Consider the following 14414-nt stretch of genomic DNA (forward strand, 5'->3'; position numbering starts at 1 on the left):
CTGAGCATTTGCACTCTGAGGGGTACAGGGGGGTCTGGCATGGCCTCACCCCCTGGAGGTTCTGAATTCCTTAAGACCTTAATCAGCCTTGTTTCCATGTGTCCCCTGTTCTCCCACCTGCCCCTCTGTGCCCCTTACATCCATGTTTAATTAAACCTCAGCTTACAGACATCCCTGCAGCACTTGCCACACCAAAACTTCAGTCCCCTCTGTCAGGACTCCCAGGGAACTCCACAAGTTGTAAAACATTAGACTGAAGTAAATCACACTTAATGGAAAGACCCCAAACCAGGTATAATGCTACTTCAGACCTGTGTTGTTCTCATGCAAATGCTAAAGATAAATATTTTTCTTCACTATTCTGATTCTGGTTCTCAGCTCCAGCTGCATCCGGGGATGATATATTTGGATATACTGTACTTCTCTCTCTGCTACTGTGCTGTAAAGTGTGTGTTCTCTACTTGACAGAACACTAAAATAAAGGAGGTTTCTAGAAGGTGTTGTAACACAAGGTGAAGGTCAGTTCATTCAAAAATTTCAATAAATAGGAACAAATCATAAGATGCTGTTCTGCTCTGATCAGCATTTTCATTTCCCTGAGTTCCCATCAGTGAGAAGCAAGGACACAATACACTTTGATTTTGGGTCTTGCTGGTTTTATCCCTTCCTTGGTATTTAATTAGTTCTCTGTGTGTATGTGTGGGGAGAATGGTGATCTAATCCTGTTGAAATACAAGCCAAGTAAAACAAGTTTAGATGGAGACATGGTCACACAGCAACTTTCAGGCAGAGAACAATACACTTGGGGTAAGGTATATTAGCAAAGTAGTTTTAGGCATATCAGACCTAATTGGTTTCATTGTAAGAACAGTAATACTAGGTGGGAAAAAAGCTGAGTTGAAAATTAAAGTGGATAGCAAGTTTTGGTAACTTTGGTAGCGGTGGTAATGAAAAGATTCTGTACATATTGTTGGGGGAAAAAGCCACTTACAGAGACTTTTGAAGCCCTGCTAAGACTGCAATAACTCTGAGACAAAAAAACCCCAAAACCCAAAAAATGAACAAAACCCAAAAACTAACAAAAAAACCCAAGGAGAAAAACCCCCAAAAGTGACTCTGTAATTTGGACATTTTCAGCGTTCAGGGAGAGCAAAATTCAGAAATCTCTGAAGCAGCCTGTCTTGTAAGGTAGATTTAAATACTCATTTGCTTGTTAAAATTATGGAGAAAAGATTTTGTTTGTCCCTCCTCAAAACATTTTCCTTTAAGCTCAGCTGGGTAGTACATTTTGACATTCAGGATCATTTACCTATGACTGAGCAGCTCAATCCAGAGCTGCCCTGTGTGCTCCTGACCAGGAACAGCACAGAGGTATATTGGGAATACCCACCAGCCATGCTGTAAGGAACAAAGGCAGAGGCTGCATTTGCTTGGGTTGTGTTCCTGCTGGGCTCTCTGTACAAATCACAAATGGGATGGGACTGCTGGGAACGTGTCTTGAGCTGTTCTATTTTTCAGCATCAGTCTCATTACATGGCTATGACAATGGGAAGATGCCACCAGCTCACATCCCAGGCAGCAGACCAAGAACTTAATGTTACAACTTACTTTATAAGTTTTTTGATCAATCACACAAAGCAAAAGCACATTGACAGTAGTTCTATCCACTATAACAATACAGTAGTTCTAACCACTATAAGCACAGGTACCTTTGGTTAAACAATGCTTGCTTATTTCAAATGCAATACCTGCTTGTAAACCTTAAAACACAATGCACAGAGCTCCATTATTAAGCTTAAAACTTCCTAATATCTTGCTAGATAAACTTTTCTGTAGCTTTGGGAGTTATTCTAGACAAGTGTTAATACACAGACCACTGCTCTATTTGTTCCTACTTTTCTACTTCTTACATAATTTTTCTGCTGACCAATCTCATGGCTACTGCTTAGCTCTAGTCACAGTTCTGCTGTCTCTGAGGCTGCCTTTTGCAGCTTTCCCAAAACCCTCTGATTTTATGGATTTCCACAAGCTGCAGAGCCTGTGAGCTCGCTGTCCTTGCCATGAGCTCTGTGCATGCCCTGTGGCAGGGGTGGAGAGCCAGGAGTGGTGTCCTGGCTGCTGCCTCTGCTTTGGCACACCATGGAGACATGTGCCACCCCACAGTTCCTTACTATGCTGGCCAGCCTGGGAAGTTCTGGTGGAGGGAGCCCAAGGAGGGTGATGTGAGTCTCAGCAAAGAGGCTGAGAATAAACCCTGTGAGGGCTCCAAACCCTCTGCTTCCCCAGCCCTGACACAGGTACACATTGGTGGGAGCACTGGTGGGGCTGGGAGGCTCCTGGGAATGCAGGAGGCACAGGGGATGGGGCAGGTGGGGCTGAGCTCAGAGCTCAGTGGAGGAGCAGGAGCTTTCTTGGGGTCTCTAGCTGGTCAGAGTGACCTCAAGATGTGTTAGAAAATCCCTTTTCCCAGCCCAGCAGTCGAAGAAGGAGCTAGAGCTCTTCAATTCTCAGTCTCTAGATTGTTTATTGTATCCTATCTATAAAATTATTTCTCCTGTCCAGCCGAAGTCTGCTCAGCAAGACAGTCAGAAGCACTCTGCCTGCCCCCAGGGTGGTGTTATCTTTTTATACTAATTTTATATTTACAATTACTTTCCAATACCTATCACCTATGTTAGACAGTGAGCTTCTACTCCAAACCCATCTAAAAATGCCAACATCACCCAGAAGATGGAAGCCAAGAAGAAGAAGAAGGAGAAAGGCTGGACATGCCCAGATTCCTCCATCTTGCCCCCTGAACACCCATTCTAAAAACCCCAAAAATCTATTTTTCCTCCCATGATAAATTCACTATCATTCTACTTAAACTCTCATGGCCTGCAGATCTTCATCTAAGGTTGGTAACTTGCTCCATGGGCCATAATCAAAACCACAGGGGCATCTTGGGCTCTGTGCCAGGGTCTCTGAACCCCTGGCAGGGAACTTGGCCATCCAGGACAGCCAGAGGGATGTCCTGAATTCTGACAGAGCTCAGCTGCTCCTGCTGAACAGCCCAGTCTGAGATTTCCCGCAGTTCCCCTCCCATCTCAGCGCTGCATTCCTGCGGCATCCCGGGCAGAGCGCTCGCAGGAACGCGTTCCAGGGAACAGGAGACAGCAGCATCCCCAGCCCTGCCTGTAGGAGTGCGGGGGGTAGCATGGTTGGGACGGACACACACAAGAGATCTCTGCAGCCAGGTCATGGAACTTGGGGTTTATTGCAAAGGGCCTGGGTGCAGGGCCCTGCTGGGAGCTGCCAAACACAGCTCAGAGCAGGCCCGAGAGAAGAGAGGGGCAGAGAGGATGAGAGGGTGAGAGAGTAAAAGGGCAATAGAGTAAAAGGGTAAGAGAGCAAAAGGGTAAGAGAGCGAGGTTCCCATTACAATACAATAAATCTTCTTCTGTGTTGAATATTCTAATTCTCATTAACCAGTCTAGTACAATATACAAATCCTATAGCATTTACATACAGCCTATAAGAATCATTACATTACCATACTGTGTTATATTTTAAACCCTAAAAACTACTCTTTGGGCCCCTTCTACCAAGCTAGTAGGGTCTGCTCCGACCCTTGGACCTGTCTGCAAGCAGGGGGTGTTGTTTCATCCAAAGGGGATTACCTTCAGCTGGCCATGGCATTGTTTTCGAGTTGTTCAGTAACTGAGGTATCTCAAAGCTTGCCTCAAAGCTTGCTTTCATTTCAATCTCGCTTATAGTTTCTATATTCTCAAAATCTTTTGCCAAGCAATCATATTTATAAGGCTTTCCTGTTTCATCTTCCCCAATACCTGCCAAGGAAAAGCAGTGGGCTGGCCCTGTGTCCCTCCCTGGCTGATCCCTGTGTCCCTCCCTGGCTGGCTCTCTGTCCCTCCCTGGCTGCTGTGTGGTCAGCAAGCACAGGAAGGGAGCTTGGAGATGCCCCAGAGTGAGGTTATACCCTCTTGATTTATTTTTCTCTTCCTGGAGGCCTTCTGTCTCCCACTGCCTGGGCAGGGAATGTAGGGATTTACTGTCAGGACTGACTTATCTGCTCACTTGGCACGGGTGAGGTGCCTGTGGTAGGCAGTCTGACTCATACCCTACACCTTTTTTTCCCCCTTTCTTGTCTTGATTAGTGTGGTTTCTATACTTGCTAACCCATTGACTTTTTTCCTTCACAAGTACAGGGAACAAGGTGTTGATCCCTTCCTGGGCACTGGCAGTGACTGTGATGACAAATCCCCATCCCCATTTCCAATCCTGGCAGAGGTGACTTGGTGTGACTGTCACTTGCTATCTTTGTTTCCATCCTCTCAGCAGCTTCTCAGGCTTCAGGGCTCCAAGTGCCAGGAGCAATGCCTCAGGACAAGCTCCAGGTGTGGCTTTGGGGCCAGGGACCTCTCTTCAGGTACCTCCATGGCTGAGGCTCTTTTCACCAGTCCTCAAGTGCCCCATAATGACCCTGCATCCTGTAAAAACACCCCCAGCCAGAGCAGGGGTGGAAGGGCTGTGGGTTTGAAGGGCAAGTGCGGGGTTTTGAAATGGATGCCAGCAACACCCACTGCAGATGAGAGCCATCAGCAGTTCAGATACCTTCACACCAAGCAGTGATTTGATGCAGGTCAGAACAAAGCTCTTTTTAAAGACCCCCCAAGTGCACATGGACATGGATTTGGGTCTGTTTCCAGGACAAGTTTCCCCAAACTTCCAAGAAAATTTTCTGTATCCTGCCCTTGCAGCCTGCCCTGGGAAGTCAGTGCCATTCAGATGCCATTTGATGGGACTCATGGTGACATCCATCCTAGTCTGAGACAGTTATCTAGGCAGGAGTCTCCAAAGATGGTCCACCTCAGGGAAGTGTCTAAGGTAGGCAAGATATCTCCTCTAGGATGTGCCCATTTCTCTCTGATGACTGGTGGGAAAGATGATTTGCCATGACTAGCAGCCTCTAAGGAGCTTAAAGAGAAAATCTGCTTTTAGTGCTGAGTGAAATGAGGAAGAAGAGCACCTTGAGAGTGGATGTAGCCTGGCAGAGGCTTCCTGTAGGCAGTGCTTCATATCCCAAAGAAATCCTCATCTCTAATATTTTGAATGAACTGGAGAGCTGTGCTACAAACATTACATTTCCTGTGGCAAATGCTGACCCAGCATTCAGCAAGGTAACAACAGCCACAACAATTTCTTTCTCCATCCAGGTCCTGTGCATCTTGCTGGGGCATATGAGGTCCTAGGGTGAAATCCCAGCTTATCTCCATTAATGCCAGTGGTATGGATATGTCCTTGGGACAATTCTGTACCTCTGAATGTGCTGTTCCTGCAGCAAGCAAAGATGGTTTGGCTCAGCACTGCCGTGCCCCATCACTTCACCCAACACGATGCTTTAACAGCGCTGACAGGGACTTTTCCACACTTCAGCACGAGTGTTGGTCTTGGCTGAAAAACCCCAGTAACTGGAGGTTAAGTCACTCCATCCCAAACCCAATACGCTCCTCTGCCAGACCTCCCCCATTATTCTTTGATTTCTTGTCTTTCTTTCCATGCAACACACTCACTCCCACTGGAAAGACTTTTAGGAAACACTGTGATTCCAGTGGTTTTTATCAGTGTTGCCATAAGGAACATGAGGAGATTCCTGGGGACTCAACATCTCTCCCTTGGGCAGGTGAAGGGCAAGACTTGGGTGTCACTGCTGGGCTTTGAGTGATTTGAGTTCTGTAACACTAACTTCAACCACTTATGGACATTTTGTGGTGGATGAACACTGCCATCACACCCTTATCCATGGCACCTTTATCAACTATGCCCTCAAACCAGGCTTCCAGAAGGCAGGTGTGTGTCTCTCAATAAGAACAGTGTATATATATATCAGTTCAGGGTGGTTGGTAAGGGGTTTGCATGCCTAAAATGGGATGATCCAAAATCAGTTCATTAGGTTAATGATTGGACTGGATGATCTTGGAGATCTTTTCCAACCTCAATGATTCTGTGATTCTATTCTATTTATTACAGTGCTGATTTCTTTGGCAGATTTTGTAAATCTCCTAGATATGGTGAAACTTTAAACTCAGTATATTTGTGAGATGGTCTCTCAGACAAATACTCAAACAAATACTCATATTTAATAAGCAGTTTCACACCTGTAGGCTGTCTGGGATAACTCCTCAGGATCTGTATGGTTCTTGTGCCACCCTTCTCATTACATCTCTGGTTCTGCTCTGAACTTGAGTTTACCACTGCTGAGGATGCCCTCCTAACAAAACTGGAAAAAGCAGATATGCAGACTGATCTTCAGGCCAAACAACTCTTCTGAATTATGGGTCATTAGGGAATCCAAATTTTGAATGGAATTTGGAGAATGACCTATAAGTTTTGCCTAGGATCCATTTCCTAGTCCTCCTCTTCATTTCCCAAGCATCCAGGTAGCAACTTGGACTGGTTAACTTGTCACCAGCTTGTTCAGCAGCTGGGTTGGTTATCCAGGCTGTGCTGAGCTCACAGCTGTCACAGTCACACAGCTCTCAGCACCACTTTGAGGATAACTTGGTTGCAGCCAGGTGAATCCCAGCCCCAGCAGTAACAGCAGGGACAGGACAGCACTCATACTTAAACATCATCATCATCAACACCATCATCATCCCCACTGCAGAGTCCTGTGAAAAATGCTGTTTTAACCAGCCAGTGAGAATGAGAGGACTCCACCTTGTTATTTTTCCCTATGTAGAAGGAACAAAGTGTTTATTTTCCAGCTGGTAGTCTTGCAGTTGCAGGCAGGCATCCAGTTATCAAGCTGGGCTCTTCCTATCACCTACCCTGTTGGCAAACAAAGCCAGATAGTGCCTCATTTTTTTAGAGCTGTGCTGTTCCTGTGATGTCTCTGGATATCTCCAGATAATTTAAGCACTAAACTGTGTGTTTCAGACTGGAGAGTGAGGGCTGTAGAAAAACAGTATAAGCAAATGAGCTGGTTAGCTTTTTGATAGTGTTTGAGAAGTTTCTGAGTGGCTCTGTAGAGCAGATCTACGTCTGTTGACAAAGGACCAACCTCAAAATGTTTGGGATGTGTCTGGGATGAGGATAATACTATCCCTGATGTCTGCTATCCCCCCATCAGCCAGCCCAGGCAGATGAAATGCACTTGGGTTCACACAACCTCCCACTTGAGCTGCATGGAGTGTTTGTTCCTCTGCACTGGACTCTGGCATGGGCCATGCCTATCACTGCATCCATGGAAAATGCAGGAAATCCCTGGTGAAGTAGAGTTTCCACCTCATGTCCTCCCAACAAACATATTTCCCTAACTCAGTGTCCTCTTTTATGAGGATTTAAATTCAAGAAATTTTCTGCTTGAGGTTTTGCAAGGGTTTGGCAAACACAAAAGCCAAGATGTGCTGGCTGTTTTCAAAGACCACTTGGACTGAACAGTGATCAAAACCAAACTCTCTCCTTTTCAGCAGAATTTCTGCCCCTTCATCTGTGAGCTCCCCATCTTGCTAGTATCATTTATAAAAGAGCCCTAGAGAGAAAACAGTTGGGGCAAGAATTTGCCATAGAGCAAAACCCCACAGAGCTTTTGCACAAGGAACAAGAGCTTCCAAGGGAGTGGAAGCAGTTGCTGTGTTTGTGTTGACTGGCCATGGTTTCCCACTGCTGGGGGTTTCCAAAGCAAATGAAATGTTATTCATCAAGGCAAGCTCCCTCCCCAGCCTTCAGTTGTTGAAAATACTACAAAGTAAGATGGAAAGAAAGATGTAATCCTTCATCATCACAGTCAGGATTTACTTGTTTATTTAGATTCCCTGTCTGTTCCAAATGTTCTGCCAGAGAAAGCTCATCCAGACTCCAGGAGTGCTTGACACACATAGAAAAATTTCTAGATGTATTTAGAAGATAAATCCAGCAGAATACACTGCTCATCCTCACAGTGCAGCAGCAACATGAAAGTCCCATATGCACAATAAAATAGCTCAGGATGTTTTTTGTGGGGCAAAAAAAAAAAAAAAAAAGCAGGAGGCACTGGAGGAGAAATTTATTTTTATGTGAATTTTCTAAATAAGAAACTTTTTGGTGGAGCTGTCCTTGAGCTCCAAGTACCTCCTCTTTTTCTGCCGGGAAAATTTCTTCCAGGTAGAAAAAAATGCAACTTGGTGTCTTTGTGGTCAGTAAAAGGAGAGAGTTGTGTTCAGAGGGTGATTCCTCCCTCTGCCCTAGGAGGTGCAGACCCAGACCTGAGTCTCACTTTTAGCTTAAGAGAAGCAGCTGAATCCCATCCTGAGTGAGGCTGTGTTGGGAACTGACTGCTCAGCAGCCCCAGCTGGTGTTTGCCATTCTACTCCTGTTGCTGCCTCTACAGACAGGAAACCAGTGAGACCATAAACACACCCATGGGATCAGAGAGATCTTGTGGGTCATCCCAGAATGAGGTAGTAGAAGATGAGCACTTGTCCAACAGATGTTTTGCAGTTGTACCATCATCCAACCCAGTGGATTTGAAAATGCCCCGTGAGCTGTTCTTCTAGTGATGCCTTGGGGGCAGCACCTTTTACACTGCTTCTCTTTTTTATCTCCTATCTAAGAGCCAGTGGCATGAGTGAATGTCAAAACTTGCTGTCCCTTCTGGGGGCAATAGTGCAGTAAGTTGTATGGAGTAGAGTGGGAGGGGCAGTTTTCAGGCAATGACCCCCCAAATAATTTATGTTAAAGTTAGGGGATCATGGATGCTCCTAGAGACTACTGAGATCTTACCCTCCAGGGTTTTGTCTTAAACAAGCCAATATAATGGGATGTTTAAGACATCTCTGTTCCTGGAAAAGCAAAATAACCAGTTCTGTGTTTGGCAGGTGCTGTCCTTATTTCACATGTTGACATAAAGAGCAAAGGGCAGGCTCTTATCAGAATCTGGGGTTTCTGAAGGACTGCTAATCTGAATCAAAACCAGAGTTTTCCAAAAGTGATATCCCTTGACCCAAACTCTAGTTTAGTACCAGAATTTGGCAGCTTTTCTCCATAAACTCAATGTAGCCTCAGTGCACAGGACAGATCTAACAAAACAGTTCATAAAAGTAATTTTGAATCACTAGTATCATTAGGATCTACAATTTTGGGTCTTAACTAAATCCACAAGTGAAAGAGAGGATTTTACTTAAAAGGATAAAAAACCGAAGTAAAAGCTCCCACAAAAAAGCATTCAGCTTTTGAAAAGTTGTGAGGCATTTTCTGCAACGCCTGAATTACCCCTTGCTGTGATAACTTTTTGTGATCCTGACCTGCTGCTGTCCCCACAGCTGATGTGCTCCTCGGTGCAGAAGGCCCTGTTTGAGGAGGAGGACTCAGTGCACTGGACAGGTCTGACAAAACAGTTCATAAAAGTAATTTTGAATCACTAGTATCATTAAGATCTACAATTTTGGGTCTTAAATAAATCCACAAGTGAAAGAGAGCATTTTACTTAGAAGGATATAAAACCAAAAGAAGTTCCCCAGAAAAGCATTCAGCTTTTGAAAAGTTGTGAGGCGTTTTCCGCAAAGCCTGAATTACCCCTTGCCGCGATAACTTTTTGTGATCCTGACCTGCTGCTGTCCCCACAGCTGATGTGCTCCTCGGTGCAGAAGGCCCTGTTTGAGGAGGAGGACAGGGTGAAGAAGCTGCAGCAGAAGGTGGCGGCGCTGGAGAAGCGCAACAAGCAGCTGCGGGACCGGGTGAAGAAAGTCAAGAGGTCTCTCCGGCAAGCCAGGAAAAACTCCAGGCACATGGAGCTGGTGAACAGAAAGCTCAGTGAGAAACTTTCCTCTGCAGGTGGTCAAATGCCCTATATTAACTCTTTGAAGCAGGAGAACTCCCACGGTACCTACCTGAAGGTATAATGCAGGGTAAGTGCTCAGGCCTGTGGGTTTTGTCTGCGTTAGAGCAGGGTTCTGGCCCTCACACCTTCTCTATGCTGTGCTTCAAACCTTGCATGGAAAATGAATCTGACCTTGCTTTAGACACAGTGCCAGATTAAACAGGAATGCCAGCTGGATTTGGCACGGCCCACAGCCGTGTCCTGCTGTTCTCAGTGCACACAGGGCCCGACAATCATCTGTGCTTCTCCTCCCTCACCCAGCTGCACCTCCAGCTTTAGGCTGTGCTTGATGGAAGTGCCAGCCCAGACCTCTGGGCTATTGCAGGCACTTGACACAGGAGCTCCTCCTGATAGTTTACCTCCTCCTCATGGGCTGGGCAAGCAAGGCTTCCCAAATCTTGGGATCTAGAGAGGGGTGTGGTGGGAAGGATGAAGGCATGGATGCCCTTCGCTCCCTTATCACCCTCAGGCTCTCGGCCTTGAGCTTGACTGAAGTCTTCACCCAGTGCCTGGGCATAGGCTGTGTCTGAGACTCTGGCAGTTTGTGCCCCTCTTCAGCACAAAATATAGATGTGCTCAAATTGTCTTAAGACTGTCCCTATATATCTTTAAATATTCTAAATCGAATAAATAACAACTTTTATTTTTCCAAAAAGTGCCTCAAGGCTCTCAGTAACTCCCTGAGTGCCTTTATCACTGGTCAGCCAGCTGGGTTGGAAACCACATCATTTTGGGACTGTGTCTAAGACCAAATCCTGCAGTCAGGAGTGGACCGAGCCTATGAGTGGGTGTTGGATCAGGCCCAGCAGGCAATTTCAGATCCCATTCTCAAGCAGGTTTAATTACAGTGTGGACAAAGCTTCAAGTTTTGTAGTCACTGAGGTATAATGGAGGTTGCTGGGCAGCCTCATTTAGTTACATTTAAAACCTGTAGAGACCACATCAATATCAACAGGGCATTAAAAATTTAGGTAGTTTATATATGTATATATTTTAAAATCCTATAGAAAATATTTTTATTACACATTTGATATAGTCTAATTTCTTAAAATATGAAGTAAAACCTGTTTCTTGGTTATCTCATAAAAAAAGAAAAGTCCATCATATCCTTTATTAGGCATTTAGAAAATCACTTCTGCTCAAGCAGTGTGGGTTTAGGCCTCAGTATCCATGGCTGATAATGTTAATGCTTGAAACTATCCCCGCACTTGGAAAAGCCCCTATCAGCTTTCAGATGTGAGCTTCAGTCCAAGCAGAACACAGAAGCTGACTCTCATTACCTTCCAGTTTTGCTCCTTTTGGAAGTACGTTTTTTTTTCCCCTCTTGAAATAATATTGGCATTTTTAAAGATTCTGACTCCTCCTCAAGCTCCACTGGTTTCAAAGGCTCCACCTTCCACATCACCACAATTTGAATTGTTTTCTGCTGGAGTCAGCAATGCTGTTTCCTGAGAATAACTACAGAACTTCGGCTTCCCTAGAAGCCATCAAGAGATTTTAACTCCACAATTTAAATCCATAGAAAAGTAACTACTTTTTGTTGTTTTATTTTCTGGCTTCTAAACTACTGTTTAAACAAATGAACTGATTTTCCTGGCATAGGTATTAAAAGCTTGTGTTTTAATTTTTTGTCAAGAAAAATATTCCCTCTGGTATTCATTCATGTTTTATAAGTGTTTGTATAAAGCTGAGAAAGTATAATTAATATAGCTAAACCTTTGCTATTCTTACAGATTTTCCAAACACAGTGTTGAATATCTTTTTCTTTTGGCTGGTATTTTTGTTGCTTGATGAAAAGATTGGAATTTTCTTCCTGTTTCCCCCTTTGTCTTCCTTAAAAAAAAAAAAGTAAAACATTTTGTTCTCCTTGTGAGTTTTGTGAGAATTTCGTTTATTCTGCAAAGAAAACAAAAAGAACCTTCCAAAATGCAAAGTCCAAATGCAACCCAATATGCTCTCACTGGGTACAAAACTCAAAAAGTGTTGTTTCCTTGTGAGTTTTTCCCCTTTCATTCCTGCTGGGGTTTGGATCATTTCCAGAGATAAGGACTAGCAGTCAGATCAGTCACAAGTTAACCCTCTCGACAAGTAACAGAGGATGCCAGACCTGAATAAAAATGCCATTAAAGTGTCAGCACTGAGTGCCTGTCCCTGCTGGTGACACTGTCCAGAGAGGGACCAGGAAAGCTGCACGTGCAGGAAACACAAGAGGAATGAGGAATTTGGGTTCTGTCCACCCAGGGCTGGTACACATCACACAGCTATGATTTTTAGACCCACTCCGTAGCAATTTCAGGGATCAGCTCATCTGGAGACCTGCAAAAAGGACAGAATTTCATGCTATTTCCAAGAGTAATGGGAAAGGCATGGTTGAGCATTTTCCTCTTGAAAAGCTGTGAGGGAAGGGCTGAGATGCAGAAATGAAGAGGAGGTTGGCATAGCTGGGTGGGTTCACAAGGGATGGTGCAAAAACCCAAAAAAATCCTGGTAAAAAAAGAAAGACAAAAAAAACTTCCCCATTTTGTTAGAAACATCACCAAATGTGTCAGTCCCCCCTTGAGAAGTTCAAAGATGCTTTACAAATTAGTAACATCTGCTTTTTCAAAACATACCAGGAGCTTGAAGGCTGCCAGAGCATCTGCAGGACCAGTGTCCAGAGCAGCTGGACACAACTGGAGACAAGGATGGGATTTTTGGCATCTGTCTGCACTGTGGGGATGTTTTGTGGACAAATAAATTTTTCCTGACAGATACAGAGGATGACAAGAAGGGAAAGAGCAAAATTAATAGTAACAGGGCAGAGTAACTGTAAAAAGGATGAGGAGGGGGGAGGAGAGGAGAGGAGAGGAGAGGAGAGGAGAGGAGAGGAGAGGAGAGGAGAGGAGAGGAGAGGAGAGGAGAGGAGAGGAGAGGAGAGGAGAGGAGAGGAGAGGAGAGGAGAGGAGAGGAGAGGAGAGGAGAGGAGAGGAGAGGAGAGGAGAGGAGAGGAGAGGAGAGGAGAGGAGAGGAGAGGAGAGGAGAGGAGAGGAGAGGAGAGGAGAGGAGAGGAGAGGAGAGGAGAGGAGAGGAGAGGAGAGGAGAGGAGAGGAGAGGAGAGGAGAGGAGAGGAGAGGAGAGGAGAGGAGAGGAGAGGAGAGGAGAGGAGAGAAGAGAAGAGAAGAGAAGAGAAGAGAAGAGAAGAGAAGAGAAGAGAAGAGAAGAGAAGAGAAGAGAAGAGAAGAGAAGAGAAGAGAAGAGAAGAGAAGAGAAGAGAAGAGAAGAGAAGAGAAGAGAAGAGAAGAGAAGAGAAGAGAAGAGAAGAGAAGAGAAGAGAAGAGAAGAGAAGAATGACAGAAAAAACAGCAGAGGGGAAATCATTCTCTTAGGGATTCTCCTCTTTTAACCATCAACACATCCCTCTTGTACTATTTCTGTCATAACTTTTGCAGGACTTGTCTCACCAGAGTGTAAGTGGATAATTCAGATGGTGATCTGCACCCAAAAACACCTTAAGTTTTTTAGACTTTACCACTGAATTTTCTGGGGTTTTTAAAAAGTGGATGTTTATAGAAGAAAGTGTATAAAAATAAACTTTTCTCATAAATCCCAATATCATCCTGATTAAAAACCCCTACCTGAATAACTGGGGAAGAACCACAAAGTGAGGTAGGATTTATGGGGAGCAGACACTGTTAGTACCTTTCTTTGCTCCTTAACACCAAAACCATTGAGAAAAAAAATACTTCCTTATGTTTGAATAATAATTTAGGGAAATAGCCATGTTATTCTATTTGGGTTTTGGCAGAAGGGGGTTTTGAAACCAAAGAGCACATCAGGGTTTCAGAGTTGTATCAGTAAAGCCCATTTCTAATACACAAAACCTCTTGCCAAGCTAGGTAATCTCCCATTAATGAGGCAAATTAATTTCTGAAAGTAGGAGAAAAAACATAGACGCAAAACTGTAGAAAGCAGATGCAACCAAAAATATGTGTCATTCTTTCTTATAACAAATCCAAGTAATTGCGAGGATATTAATTTTCCTCCCTATTTATTCCAATTATTTTCATTTAATCACAGACATCCACCTATTTCCCTCCAGACCAGCCTGCTTTGCATGTGAAACATCCTTTCCAGCATGTGCTTGGGTTCAGGCATGCTCCTGATGCCCCCAGACAAACACAGAGAGCAGGACAGCAGGTCCCAGCACACGTGGCACTGCCGGGAGGGTCCCTGGCCCTGCAGGAAACCAGGCCATGCCAGCAGGGACGTCTGCAGGGCAGGCACAGCAGGGATTCAGTGCTGTCCTTGTCAGGAGTCATCTTGGGGGGATCAGGATTTGGCACGGATGGTACCAAGCTGGGTGAGAGCTGGGAGTGTTGATTTGCTTGAGGGTGTCCCTGCAGTGGGAGCTGGACAGGCTGGTTTGGTGGGCTGAGGCCAATTGCATGAGATTGAAAAAGGTGAAATCCTGAACTTCAATCACAGCAGCCCCACGCAGCACCACAGGCTGGGGGAAGAGCAGCTGTGTCATGGGCATATTTTCTGAAAATTTCTTTGCTAGGATTTTTTCTCCTGAGAA

General features: G+C 44.8%; 1 protein-coding gene across 1 annotated transcript in view; it reads left to right on the plus strand.

Moving 5' to 3' along the window:
• The window catches only part of CCDC3 (coiled-coil domain containing 3), a 36434-nt gene extending 24762 nt beyond the window's left edge, over positions 1-11672 (plus strand). Inside the window, exon 3 of the mRNA XM_058805753.1 lies at positions 9603-11672. Within this exon, the coding sequence (XP_058661736.1) occupies positions 9603-9878 (276 nt within the window). The 3' untranslated portion in view covers positions 9879-11672. The remainder of the gene's footprint in view (positions 1-9602) is intronic.
• Positions 11673-14414: the final 2742 nt, after the last annotated feature.

Source organism: Ammospiza caudacuta, chromosome 5 (genome assembly GCF_027887145.1).
Source record: "Ammospiza caudacuta isolate bAmmCau1 chromosome 5, bAmmCau1.pri, whole genome shotgun sequence".
Classification (NCBI taxonomy): Eukaryota; Metazoa; Chordata; class Aves; order Passeriformes; family Passerellidae; genus Ammospiza; species Ammospiza caudacuta.